Source organism: Pristiophorus japonicus, chromosome 2, assembly GCF_044704955.1.
Source record: "Pristiophorus japonicus isolate sPriJap1 chromosome 2, sPriJap1.hap1, whole genome shotgun sequence".
NCBI classification, from domain to species: domain Eukaryota; kingdom Metazoa; phylum Chordata; class Chondrichthyes; family Pristiophoridae; genus Pristiophorus; species Pristiophorus japonicus.
In genome coordinates, this window is record NC_091978.1 from 317391825 (window position 1) to 317404699 (window position 12875).

Genomic DNA, 12875 nt, shown 5'->3' on the forward strand with positions numbered 1-12875 from the left:
CCAAATAACAACACACAAGGGTAGGCACTTGGGTCTTTCAGCCAATGTTCATGTAAAGTTTCTGTTAATGTATTGTCAAACATTAAAATCTTTATTTTGAACACTTTGCCTTCTTGGACAGATTTGTGTGCACTTTTGGAAGTGGCTTACTGAGTTGTAGTAAATGGTGAGATATAAGGACAGCCCCTGCAATGGTGATGAGTGTGAAAGGAATGGGCATTGCAGGAATGCTTTATGGTGCAGGTGTGGGCTGGTGCCAACCTGGCGCATCATATGGCAGCCAGAGTATACAGCGTCAAGTGAAGTAGATCGGACCATGGCGAAGCCATCCCTGGCCTTCCGGGAAGCAATGTGGTCGGGTGCTGATGCTCTGTGTCCTGTGCAGCATCAGCTGCTAGCGAAGACAGTTGGTGCTGAAACTGATCGTGGTGGGATTTTGAGGATCAAGGTGAGATTTTTTTTCAAAGGCACCGATGCTGCTGGAATAGATAGCAGCTGAAGTTGAGATGACAGAAGTGACCTGTCAGTGGTGAGAGAGGTTGCTCTAAGGAGGTGACAGTGGACAAAGAGTTTATTCCAAACACTTCCACCCTTCCAAAAGCTCAAAAGTGTGTTCCAAATCCTGAAGGCTCCAGCTTCTAACACTGGAAAGGGAACAGCTGTGAAATGGTAGCTTTTATACCACTTTTGCAGCTGTTGCTTATTCAGAGCAATGGAGAGTCATTGAAAATGCGACCTACTTACCTGACCTGATCGAGCATCATGAAAGTCATCAAAAAGCTGGAAAAATGGTAAGTAGATGGTAAAATGCTGTTTAAGTATCTTTTTAAACACCCTTTTAATTACATCAATAAAGCACAGGCAGACCCAGTACTTGGGAAACTGGCATGGAGGTGGGTTCAGAGCGGAATCCCGCCCCGCTGTCAATCTTTTGGATTATGACAGTGGACCCACCTCCGAACCCACCCTCTTAGCGCCGGCAAAATCCAGGTCCAAGTGTGGTTTAACCAAGGTTAATATAATTTGTCTGCTTTTCAATTCTATTCCTCTGGAAATGAACCCCAGTGCTTTGTTTGCATTTTTTATGGCCTTGTTGACCTGCTTTGCAACTTTTAGTGATTTGTAAATCTGTACCCCTTTGCTTCTAATACCCCATTTAGACACTTATTTTCCAAGTAGTATGTGGCCTCCTTATTCTTCCTATCAAAACACAATCCCTCATACTGATTTATATTGAAATGAATTTGCCATTCTACAAGTTTATTAACATTTACTATATCACCCAATTTGGTGTCCTTTGCAAATTTTTAAAATGATACTCTCGATTCATGAGTCCAAACCTTTTATGCAAATTGTGAATAACAGTGGGTCCCGGTACTGATCCCGGTGGAACACCACCTCCCACCTTCTGTCAGTCTGAATAACTACCGTTAATTCCTACTTTCGGTTTTCTGTTTTGTAGCCAGCTTCCATTCTGCTACTTGTCTCCTGATTCCACATGCTCTGACCTTGGTCCTTTTGAAAATCCAAATACATCACATCTGCATTACAAGTGTCTGCTTTTTATGTTACTTCTTCAAAGAATTCAATAATCTGGTCAAGCTGACCTCTTTTTGAAATCCGTGTTTACTTTTTATTATATTTGCAGTTTCTAGATGGTTTTTCTATTTATTCCTTGTGTAAATATTCCATTATCTTTCCTACCACCGACGTTAAGGTAATTGATCTATTATTCCCTGAACTTGATCTATCTCTCTTTTAAAATAAAGGAATAGCATTAGCTGTCTGCCCATCCTCAGGCACGTTCCTGTTTTCTAATTAATTTATATTTTTGTGTAGTAGTGCCTCTGCTATCTTTTTCCCAGTTTCTTTCATTATGTGAAAATATAATCCATCTGGACCCAGGATTTTTATCCTCTCTAAGATTAACTAGTTTATCAATTATCTCCCCCTTTTCTATCTTAAATGTCTTTATCTTTTTTTCATCTCCTCTTCTAATGTGATGTCCACAATGTTAGCCCCCCTGGTAAATGCAGAGGCATAGTAATTATTAAATATTTCTGCCATTTTGCTGTCATTATGAGTTGATCTTGTGTCCTTATCCTGGTTTTCATTTTGTTGTTTGTGTGTAGAATACATGACTATTTCTTTTTATATTCCATGATGATGTAATTTTGAAATTCCTTTGCTTTCCTAATTGTTTTTTTGACTTCGTTCCTAACACATTCGTATTCTCTTTTGTCATCATCTCTTTTATTGTCTATGTAGTTAGTATATGTGTTTTTCTTCAGTTTCCATTTTGTCCGTATCTCTCTATTCATCCATCGTGTTTCATTATTGGCTAGTTTCTTCTTGTTTTTAACAATCTATTTTTCTTCAAGACTAACCCCAAATAAGACAAGGGAGCAACCTAATTGATTATTTGATGTTTTCTCCGTCCATTGAAATGCACTTGTCACAGTACGCTTGGGAGAATTGATAGGGTAATATTCATGTGTGTATTAATTAAAGGCATCTGTATATGCATATATCTAAATGATTTAGAGAAAATCTGCACTAGGTGACATTGTAAATTCTTCTATCTCCTCGGGCGCTATCCTTCCTTTCAAAACTGGTGTTAAACCCCCACCCACCAAAAAAAAAAGTCCTCCTGCACTGTTCTATTGCCACAGTTCGAGCATCCCTATCCTCTCCAATGTCCTTGAACGTGTAGTCAAGTCACAGATCTGTGCCCTTCTTTCTGCACAACTCCCTGTTTGAATCTCTCCAATCAGGTTTCCATCCCTCCCACAGCACCAAAATGTTGTAACCAAAGTCATGAGCAATATTCACTGTGACTGTGATACATTGTCCCCCCTCGACTTCTTTACAGGCTTTGATGCGATCGATCACACCTTTCGTGTCCAACGCCCCTCCTCGATGGAACAGCACTCACTTGGTTCCACTTCTTCTTATCTGATTGTGACCAAAGCATTGCTAAAAATGGCTTCTCTTGCCACACTGCACCATCATCTCATTAGTCCCTCAAGGATCATGCTTGATCCCCCTATCTGTATTCTACCCCAAGTTAAGCTGCCAACTCATATGCTCTTGATTATTTCCACTTCACATCACCCATCTATGGCCCAAAACATAGAAACATAGAAAATAGGTGCAGGAGCAGGTCATTCGGCCCTTCGAGCCTGCACTACCATTCAATAAGATCATGGCTGATCATTCCCTCAGTACCCCTTTCCTGCTTTCTCTCTGTACCCCTTGATCCCTTTAACCGTAAGGGCCATATCTAACTCCCTCTTGAATATATCCAATGAACTGGCATCAACAACTCCCTGCGGCAGGGAATTCCACAGGTCAACAACTCTCTGAGTGAAGAAGTTTCTCCTCATCTCAGTCCTAAATGGCCTACCCCTTATCCTAAGACTATGTCCCCTGGTTCTGGACTTCCCCAACATCGAGAACATTCTTCCCGCATCTAACCTGTCCAGTCCCGTCAGAATCTTTATATGTTTCTATGAGATCTCCTCTCATCCTTCTAAATGCCAGTGAATAAAGGCCCAGTTGATGCAGTCTCTCCTCATATGACAGCCCAGCCATCCTTGGAATCAGTCTGGTGAACCTTTGCTGCACTCCCTCAATAGCAAGAACGTCCTTCCTCAGACTAAGACCAAAACTGAACACAATATTCCAGGTGAGGCCTCACCAAGGCCCTGTACAACTGCAGTAAGACCTCCCTGCCCCTATACTCAAATCCCCTAGCTATGAAGGCCAACATACCATTTGCCTTCTTTACCGGCTGCTGTACCTGCGTGCCCACTTTCAGTGACTGATGAACCATGACACCCAGGTCTTGTTGCACCTCCCCTTTTTCTAGTCTGCCGCCATTCAGATAATATTCTGCCTTTGTGTTTTTGCCCCCAAAATGGATAACCTCACATTTATCCACATTATACTGCATCTGCCATGTATTTACCCACTCACCTAATCTGTCCAAGTCATCCTGCAGCCTCTTAGCGTCCTCCTCACAGCTCACACTGCCACCCAGTTTAGTGTCATCCGCAAACTTGGAGATATTACACTCTATTCCTTCATCCAAATCGTTAATGTATATTGTAAAGAGCTGGGATCCCAGCACTGAGCCCTGCGGCACCCCACTAGTAACTGCCTGCTATTCTGAAAAGGACCCGTTTATCCCAACTCTCTGCTTCCTGTCTGCCAACCAGTTCTCTATCCACATCAGTACATTACCCCCAATACCATGCGCTTTGATTTTGTACACCAATCTCTTGTGCGGGACCTTGTCAAAAGCCTTTTGAAAGTCCAAATACACCACATCCACTGGTTCTCCCTTGTCCACTCTACTAGTTACATCCTCAAAAAATTCCAGAAGATTCGTCAAGCATGATTTCCCTTTCATAAATCCATGCTGACTCGGTCCGATCCTGTCACTGCTTTCCAAATGGGCTGCTATTTCATCCTTAATGATTGATTCCAACATTTTCCCCACTACTGATGTCAGGCTAACCGGTCTATAATTACCTGCTTTCTCTCTCCCTCCTTTTTAAAAAAAGTGGCGTTACATTAGCTACCCTCCAGTCCATAGGAACTGATCCAGAGTCGATAGATTGTTGGAAAATGATCACCAATGCATCCACTATTTCTAGGGCCACTTTCTTAAGTACTCTGGGATACAGACTATCAGGACCCGGGAATTTATCGGCCTTTAATCCCATCAATTTCCCCTGCACAATTTCCCGCCTAATAAGGATATCTTTCAGTTCCTCATTCTCACTAGACCCACTGTCCCCTAGTACATTCAGAAGGTTATTTGTATCTTCCTTTGAGAAGACAGAACCGAAGTATTGGTTTAATTGGTCTGCCATTTCTTTGTTCCCCATTTTAAATTCACCTGAATCTGACTGCAAGGGACCTACGTTTGTCTTTACTAATCTTTTTCTCTTCACATATTTATAGAAGCTTTTGCAGTCAGTTTTTATGTTCCCTGCAAAACGGACCCCTATCGTCCATTTTGAGCAAAAACTGGAAACTAGGCCCAAAATATCGCCCGAAAAACTGGTGGCTAAGTTTCCACTTTGATCGCTGAGAAGATTGCCGAAATTATAGCCCACACAAGGCCCATCCCAAGTTTCAGCACCTAGCATGCACTTCGCTGGGCTGATGTAAGGCCCAAAAGAGTGCTGAGAAATAGTTGCTTTTTCTGAGCTTAAGAGAAGGAAAATGGGCACTATGGACACCATTTTGACTTAGAGGAAGGTGGAGCATTAATTGTGAGTTAGTTGTACTCGGAATATTGGGACAGGGAATATAAATAGGTATTATTACGTTATTTTTGGTAAATATTGAATTCATTAAATAGATTTTACATAGTGAAGTTGTTACTAAAGTACTTGTATATTAAAAGAATAAACAAATATGGATTAACAACTATATAGTTGATAACTAATGTAACTAAAAGAGAAGAGACACACACTTTATTGAATCAAAGATAATTTTTTTATTAGCAATTGAGAAAAAAATGTGAAAAACTATCCCTCCAACCCTCTCCCCACAGCCCCCGCACCAACCCACCCTTCCCTCAAATACATAAAATCTTAACAATGAACAATGAACAATTAAAAAATAACAACTTACAAGAACAAGAACAATAGAACAAGTGAACAAACTTTGTGAAAAAACTCCGCCCTCCCTACCTGCGGCCACGTTTACTCCAGGTCCAGTCCCACCCGCCCGTTTTGGTCTACGCAGACCGACAGCAAGACTTCGTGCCGTGGTGGAGGTGACGAAGCGGAAGCCTGAAGCTCCACTTCCGAGTCAGGAGGAACTGTGTCCTCCGTACTCGCTTGCGTGCTCGGGGTCTTACTGCGAGCAGACACGACATCTTGGGGTGCAGCGCCGTGTCCAGCCAGCAACGCATGCCGTAGGGCATTGGTTGCGGCTGTCTGCTGCCAAATTGTCTCCAGCGTCTCCCTTGCAGTCTGTGCTTGCTCGGAAGACCAGTTGGAGAAGTTCGTACAGAACTCCCTCCAGGATACTGAAAACTGGCTCCAGTTCGCAGAGAATCCCGCAAAACCCTGGGTAAGGTCGCGACCAAATGCGACCGTCTCCCTGCACAGGGATATTAAGCTCTGTGTCTGGCCCTCCATGGTAGACGATTGCTCACCACGCTGACCAGACCTCCATAGGGTCGGCATTTGCAAAATGACACGCCTTGGCGTTGCCACCTGCACATCGCTTGGTCCCGGTGCCTCTTCCATCTCAATCGAGATGGCCGCAGATTGTCTCTTCCCCCACCTCCCACCCCCCCCGCCCACAAAAAAAAATCTCATCCTGCTCCTCCTCCTTCTCCTCTTGCTCCGCCTCAAGTAAACTGACGGAGTGCATTGGCACGTCCTCCTCCTCCTCCTCCGTCTTTTCCTCCTGCGAGCTGTTGGAGGGGTCAATATTTGCGGATGTCCCCGCTACACCTCAATGCTCAACGGACACTTCACCTTAGAAAGATGAATGAAATTTCTAAACAACTCATAACAATACCTATCAATATATATCAATATTTCAATATCAATATTTCAATAACCCAAAATATTGCAATACCTTTCAAAACCCCATATGCGCAAGGGTTCATCAAGTTAACATGGCCTCATTCGTAGATCAAGATTACATCAAAATTATTTAATTATATTGTGTAACATTACATGCGGAACTATGAAATTTTTTGTATGTATTTAGTAATGTTTGACACATTACACAGTTCCCATTACTCACGAGACTGAAGGGTGAGCTTGGCCATGCCATGAATCGTGACTGAACGGCTTTCAGGCCCCATCAAGGCCACCACAAGCTCCTCATATGGAGTGAGAATGCGTGCCGTCGCGGAGCTGCCACACGTCCTCCTTTGCTCTGCACGTTTGATACTTAGCTTTTTCTGTAAATGAAAATTTAACATTGCACGGCATAAGCTAATGTACTTGACAATAAACATTGAAGACTGACAGATTTAAATGTTCAATTATTACATAACATTGTAGTGCATATGAATAATTTTTAATACTATAAGATTCAACTTAGTGTTAGGGAGAATAAATGTAATTTTTAATTTAATTATTTTATATTATACATAAATGACATTGAGGATTCTAATTACAATTTATAAACATTAAGTAAATAATACATACTTTATAAACATCAAGTAAATAATATATATGTGTGATTTTAAATATGACTTTGAAATATGTTTTAAATATAGAATATATAATCCAACTTACTCTGGCAGCTGCCAGCAGGATGTTCCACCTCTTGCGGCACTGGTCAGCTGTCCGTACCTCATTCGATGCTGACGTAACGATTTGTCAAACTTTATTGGATATTTTCCTCGCTGCTTCTCTCCTCTCTCTCCCGCTCTCTCCGACCCTCCCTATGCTTCTGAGCATGATCGATGATCCATGAACTCTCCAAACATGGCAAAAAAAAATCAACCCAAAAAAAACCATCCTACACCTGCGCACAATAGCGTTGCTAGGGAAGCTTTTTTTTTTCAATGACTTCCATTTGACTTCCACTTTTTTGGGGCGATCGTGAGATCACCGAAAAATCAGATCGCCCATTTGAAATCGCCGGGGGAAGGCCGAGTGGAAAATCGCAAAAAAAATGGGCCTTGTGCTGGCGATCTGCACAGGCAAGTCGTTCGACATCGCTGGAACAAGGCCCATTTTTGGGGGCCTTAGCCACCTAGTGGAAAGTCTTAGCCCTGTGTGTTTTCACCTCTAACATTGGCCACCTCCACCCCGACCTCAGCCCATTTTCTGCTGCAACCCTCATTCAAGCCTTTCTCACTTCCAGATTCGACTGTCTCCTGATTGGCCTCTCATCCCATGTACAAACTTCATTTCATCCAAAATGTTATTCGTTTTCTACCCACTCACTTACACCCCTGCACTTGCTGACTTAATTTGGCTCCCATTCACCAATGTCTCAGATTTCAGATTCTCATTCTTTTGTTCGTCCTTCCATTACCTTGTTCCTCCTTATCCCTAACCTCCTCCAGCACTATTCTTCATTCTTCTGATTCCTGCTTTCCTTTAGCCCCACTATTGGTGGTTGGCTCTCAGTCAAGCCCCCATACTTCGGAATTTTCTCCCTAAACCTCTTCACCTTCCTTTCCTCCTTTAAAACTCCCCTTAAAACCCACCTCTTCGACCAAGCTTTTGATTAGCTCTCCTTTAATATCTCCTGCTTTGATTCATAGGAACTGGAGTAGGCAATTCAGCCCCCCGACCAGCCCCTAGAGCCTGTTATGTCATTCAATTAGATTATGGTTGAACTGCCCAAAACTGCCTCCATGCTCATGGTCTACAGGGATGTAGTACTACCCACCCTCCTGTATGGCTCAGAGACATGGACCATGTACAATAGACACCTCAAGTCGCTCGAGAAATACCACCAGCGATGTCTCCGCAAGATCCTACAACTCCCCTGGGAGGACAGATGCACCAACATTAGCGTCCTCGACCAGGCCAACATCCCCAGCATTGAAGCACTGACCAGACTTGATCAGCTCCGCTGGGCAGGCCACATTATTCGCATGCCAGTCATGAGACTCCCAGAGCAAGTGCTCTACTCGGTACTCCTTCACGGCAAGCGAACCAAAGTTGGGCAGAGGAAACGTTACAAGGACACCCTCAAAGCCTCTCTGACAAAGTGCAACATCCCCACTGACACCTGGGAGTCCCTGGCCAAAGATCGCCCTAAGTAGAGGAAGTGCATCCGGGAGGGCGCTGAGCACCCCAAATCTCATCGCCGAGAGCATGCAGAAATCAAGCACAGGCAGCGGAAAGAGCATGCGGCAAATCTGTCCCACCCACCCCTTCCCTCAACGACTATCTGTCCCACCTGTGACAGGAACTGTGGTTCTCGTATTGGACTGTTCAGCCACCTAAGGACTCACTTTTAGAGTGGAAGCAAGTCTTCCTCGATTCCGAGAGACTGCCTATGATGACAACTCCATTTACCCATCTTTGTTCCATATTTCTCTATGCCCTTAGTTAACAAAAATCTCTTGACTTCGGCCTCAAAAAAATTAAATTGATTCAGCATCTGCAGCCTTTTGGATTTCCACTACTTTGTGTGAAAAGTGCTTCCTGATTTCAATCCCAAATGGACTAACTCTCATTTTAAGATTACAGCCACTTTTTCAGATTTCCCCCACCAGAGGAACTAGTTTCTCTCTATCTATCTTACTGAATTCCACATTCATTTCTTTCGTTGGACTACTGTGAAGCATATTGGGAGACTTTTCTGTTAAAGGAGCTATATAAATGCAAGTTGCTATTGTAAATTAGCTATATTTGTGTACGTCTGCATTAGAAATGAGAGCTGTTTTTCCAACTGGAATCTGTGAAGTTCTTTTGTGGTGCTATATGTATCACTGGAAGTTAAAGCAACATTATAAGGCAGCAGTGGACAGTAGCAGTATATGTGAATATATTAAAGGAAGTTTTCTAGGTTTGATTTTAAATCAGTCAGTAGCAATCTTACTCTGAAGCTGCTCATTTGTTTAATTTAAATGCCACAAAACTCTCAACTAGTGCTTCTTCGAATGCTATTTTTATACTGTGCCGACTAGCATTTAGCAGTGGTGCAATAAAGTCTGCTTTATTGTAAAATGGAAAGGGCAGAGTTCTATACATCTTCAATCAAACATGCACAGAGTGTTTTTCACTGATCTCTTGGTTTCTTTCAGCATTTAAAAGGAAGTTGAAAGACAGCTTCTAATAATGCCAGTTTTTTTTGTTTAAACAGAATTAAGCAGAGTGAAATGAAGTAAGATAGTCTTTTTCAGATGATGCTAGCTTGCACTATATCAGCTTTGTACCACCATTCTGCCTGGGGGTGCTGAAAATGTGCACTGGATAAAAGGACCATAGTTCACTAAATAGGTGGCCACAGTAATTTCATCACTGAAAGATTTTCAAAGTTGCTGAGAATTTTTGTTTTGGTATTTGATGAATACAATTTCTTGCTGATTCCAGTTTGCTTTTTTAAAGAAAACAAGTGAACCTAAATCCAGCGAAGATGATTGTCGAATAGGATCAGCAAAGGACTGATTTGCGTATTGTGAGGACAAAGAGATCTTTGACTCTGGCCTTAATGAATGACTAGTGTATACATATATACCCTAGGTTATTGTTATGATGACTGGTACTCGTGCTCTAAAAGCATTTTCTTTGTATTTTGCTTTTGTACTTCACTGTTGGTAATGTAGTTAATTGCTCATAGGTTAAGGTAATTAACCTCTGGATAGTATGGTTCAAATAGTGTTTGAAAATGTACTAAAATATTTGTTGACTAATGAATACTGTGTTATTTGTGTCTGAAGTTTATAGAAATGTACATTATATGAATGTGTTTTATATGTGATACACAGCATATGCCAAAAGTAACAGTAACATGCAGTTTGCCCTCTCCTCCTCCTCTTCCAAATAAAATTGACATTTTAAATGCTTTATGTTTTGTTGCAGGGAATGGTTATGGAAGTTTTTCTTTCCAGCTGACTATCAGACACTGAAGGTCACTGAATTAGCAAAACCTGGAAAGCCAAGGCAGATTCTTGCATTTGAACTACGCATGAATATCATTGCAGATGCCACCATTGATTTACTTTTTACAAAGAACCGGGTAAGCACAATCAACTTAATTACACATCATCAGCAATAGTTTTATAGGTTATGTCATATATCAGAACTAAGACAGAGAGCTAATTAGAATGCATAGCAGGTTATAAAGTCTGTCGGAGTTGTAACACCTGTTATATCACTAATTTAGTGAAGACAGATGGCTGATGGTCAGGGAGTCCAAGGTGTTGGGGGAAATTGGGTTTGCTGCTGGATCCTTGGAGAACAGAGCCAGGTATTAATCCAAAGCTAAAGCAACATGATAGCCAGTTTAATAACCTAATAATTCTAACGTTCAGTAAAGGTTACAATCTTCAGGAGTTGTTGGATTATAAAGAATAACTAAATCTTAAAAGGGAGTTAAACTTGGTAGTGCACATGTAATTGGAACACAACAAAAATGATAATTAAAAAGCCGTGGTTTTCCTTTACCAAGTAGTTTTTGACAATCTAAACATTGCCTTAAATCACTGCTCCCATTTCTTTCTGGATTTGTGAATGTGAATTCAAATATGGGCACAGATTGTTGTACAAAAAAGCTAAAATACTGCAGATTCTGAAACAAAAACAGAAAATGTTGGAAGTATTTAGCAAGTAAGGCAGCATCTGTAAAGAACACACACAAAATTATGTACAGTTGTACCTCTCCAGTCCTGCACCCTTGGGACCTGACCGGTGCCGGACCAGAGAATTTTCCTGACCACGGGAGGTCATGCTGACCCTAGCATTGACAGCAGTACCCTAGACTTACTGGGTACTGCTGACAATGCTGCTGACAATGCTGTTGACAATGACCCGGCCGCATTCTGCGCATGCACTCATGCACTCCTCGCTCCCTCTCCGCACCGACCTGACCAAGGAGGAAACACCGGAGGCAGTGGGGAGAAGAGGAGCAGCCAGCCCCAGGACACAGCATGGGTTGCGACCCTCGTCAGGAATGATGCCGGGTCAGGGATGTTGCTGGACCAGAGAGTCCCAGACTGGAGAGGTACAACCTCTATAACCTTTCAGATGAAAGAAATTCTTGCATACATGAGAATGAAAATGAAGCAGGGCATCTCGAAGCATGCTTTGTTAGACTTGTTCATACACATTTAGGTTTGAAAAATATTTGCAGCAGTCTGGAACAATGGAACAAATTGTGTGTCTCCTTAACTAATGAGATTAAATTGAGAAATAATCAGAGGCAGGACTGAGAAAGAGGATGAATTAGAGTAGTGAATGATAGGCGCAGAAAGAGAAATAAAGAGCAAAGTGATTATCTGCACGAACATTTCAGTGTCCTTCTGTGCAGGAGTGCATTCGGGCCAAGCCCCTTTTTGCACATGCGCACCCAATCCCCTTCTGCGCATGTGTGCTGTCACCGAGGTCCGGCCGCGCATGCGCAGTACCCCACAGTTGCGGCTACAGTTCAGTGTGGGCCACACTTTGTTCAGTTCCATGGGTCATGGTCCGGGAGAAAATTGGATTGAAAGGGAAGAGAGAGGGGATATCGGAGGGAGAGAGAGAGAATGGGGTGGGAGATCAGATGGAGAGAGAGAGAGGGGGATTGGAGGGGGAGAGCGAGAGGAGAGGGAGGGGAAGGGAGAGAAGAGAGGGAATCAGAGAGAGGGAGCGATGAATTGGAGGTAGAGGGAATCGGAAGGGGGCAAAAGATGGAATCGGTGGGAGAGAGAGGAGGGGGATTGGAGGGGGAAAGAGGAGGTCAGGAACTAGGTGGGGGTTAGAGTATGGAGAGCACAGTGGTGATGGTGGTAGAGAGTAGTCCAGGTCTAAGGGTGGTATAGAGTGGTCCAGGTCTAAGGATGGGGAGGTGGGGAGGGAGGGCGGCTTGAGAGCAAAAATGTGATCCAAATGGTAAGACTGGACGAAATCCAGAAGTCAGGACACTGTCACTATTCCCTTCATACCCAATAAACCTGTTAACAATCCGTGATTCACACACAATACCCCATCTATGGCGGGGGGGGGGAGGAACTTTGGCAGGGGAAAGGTCAGAACCCGGGGTGGGGAGAGAATGTCAAACTTGGACTAACAAATTCTGGATATGAATGCCGTGTAATATTTTAAACACTCATTACATGTTGCAATATGTGTTTATTTTAGGAGACCAATGCCATACATGTAAATGTTGGAGCAGGTTCATACTTGGAAGTCAATGTTCCAATGACAGTAGGTATAAATGGTAAG

At 42.7% G+C, this 12875-nt stretch overlaps 1 protein-coding gene across 1 annotated transcript in view; it reads left to right on the forward strand.

Annotated features, from left to right (window-relative positions):
- kiaa1109 (KIAA1109 ortholog) overlaps positions 1-12875 on the forward strand; it is a 523818-nt gene that overhangs the window by 100750 nt on the left and 410193 nt on the right. The window contains exons 12-13 of the mRNA XM_070862493.1: positions 10533-10689; positions 12792-12870. Coding sequence (XP_070718594.1) covers positions 10533-10689; positions 12792-12870 — 236 coding nt within the window. The remainder of the gene's footprint in view (positions 1-10532; positions 10690-12791; positions 12871-12875) is intronic.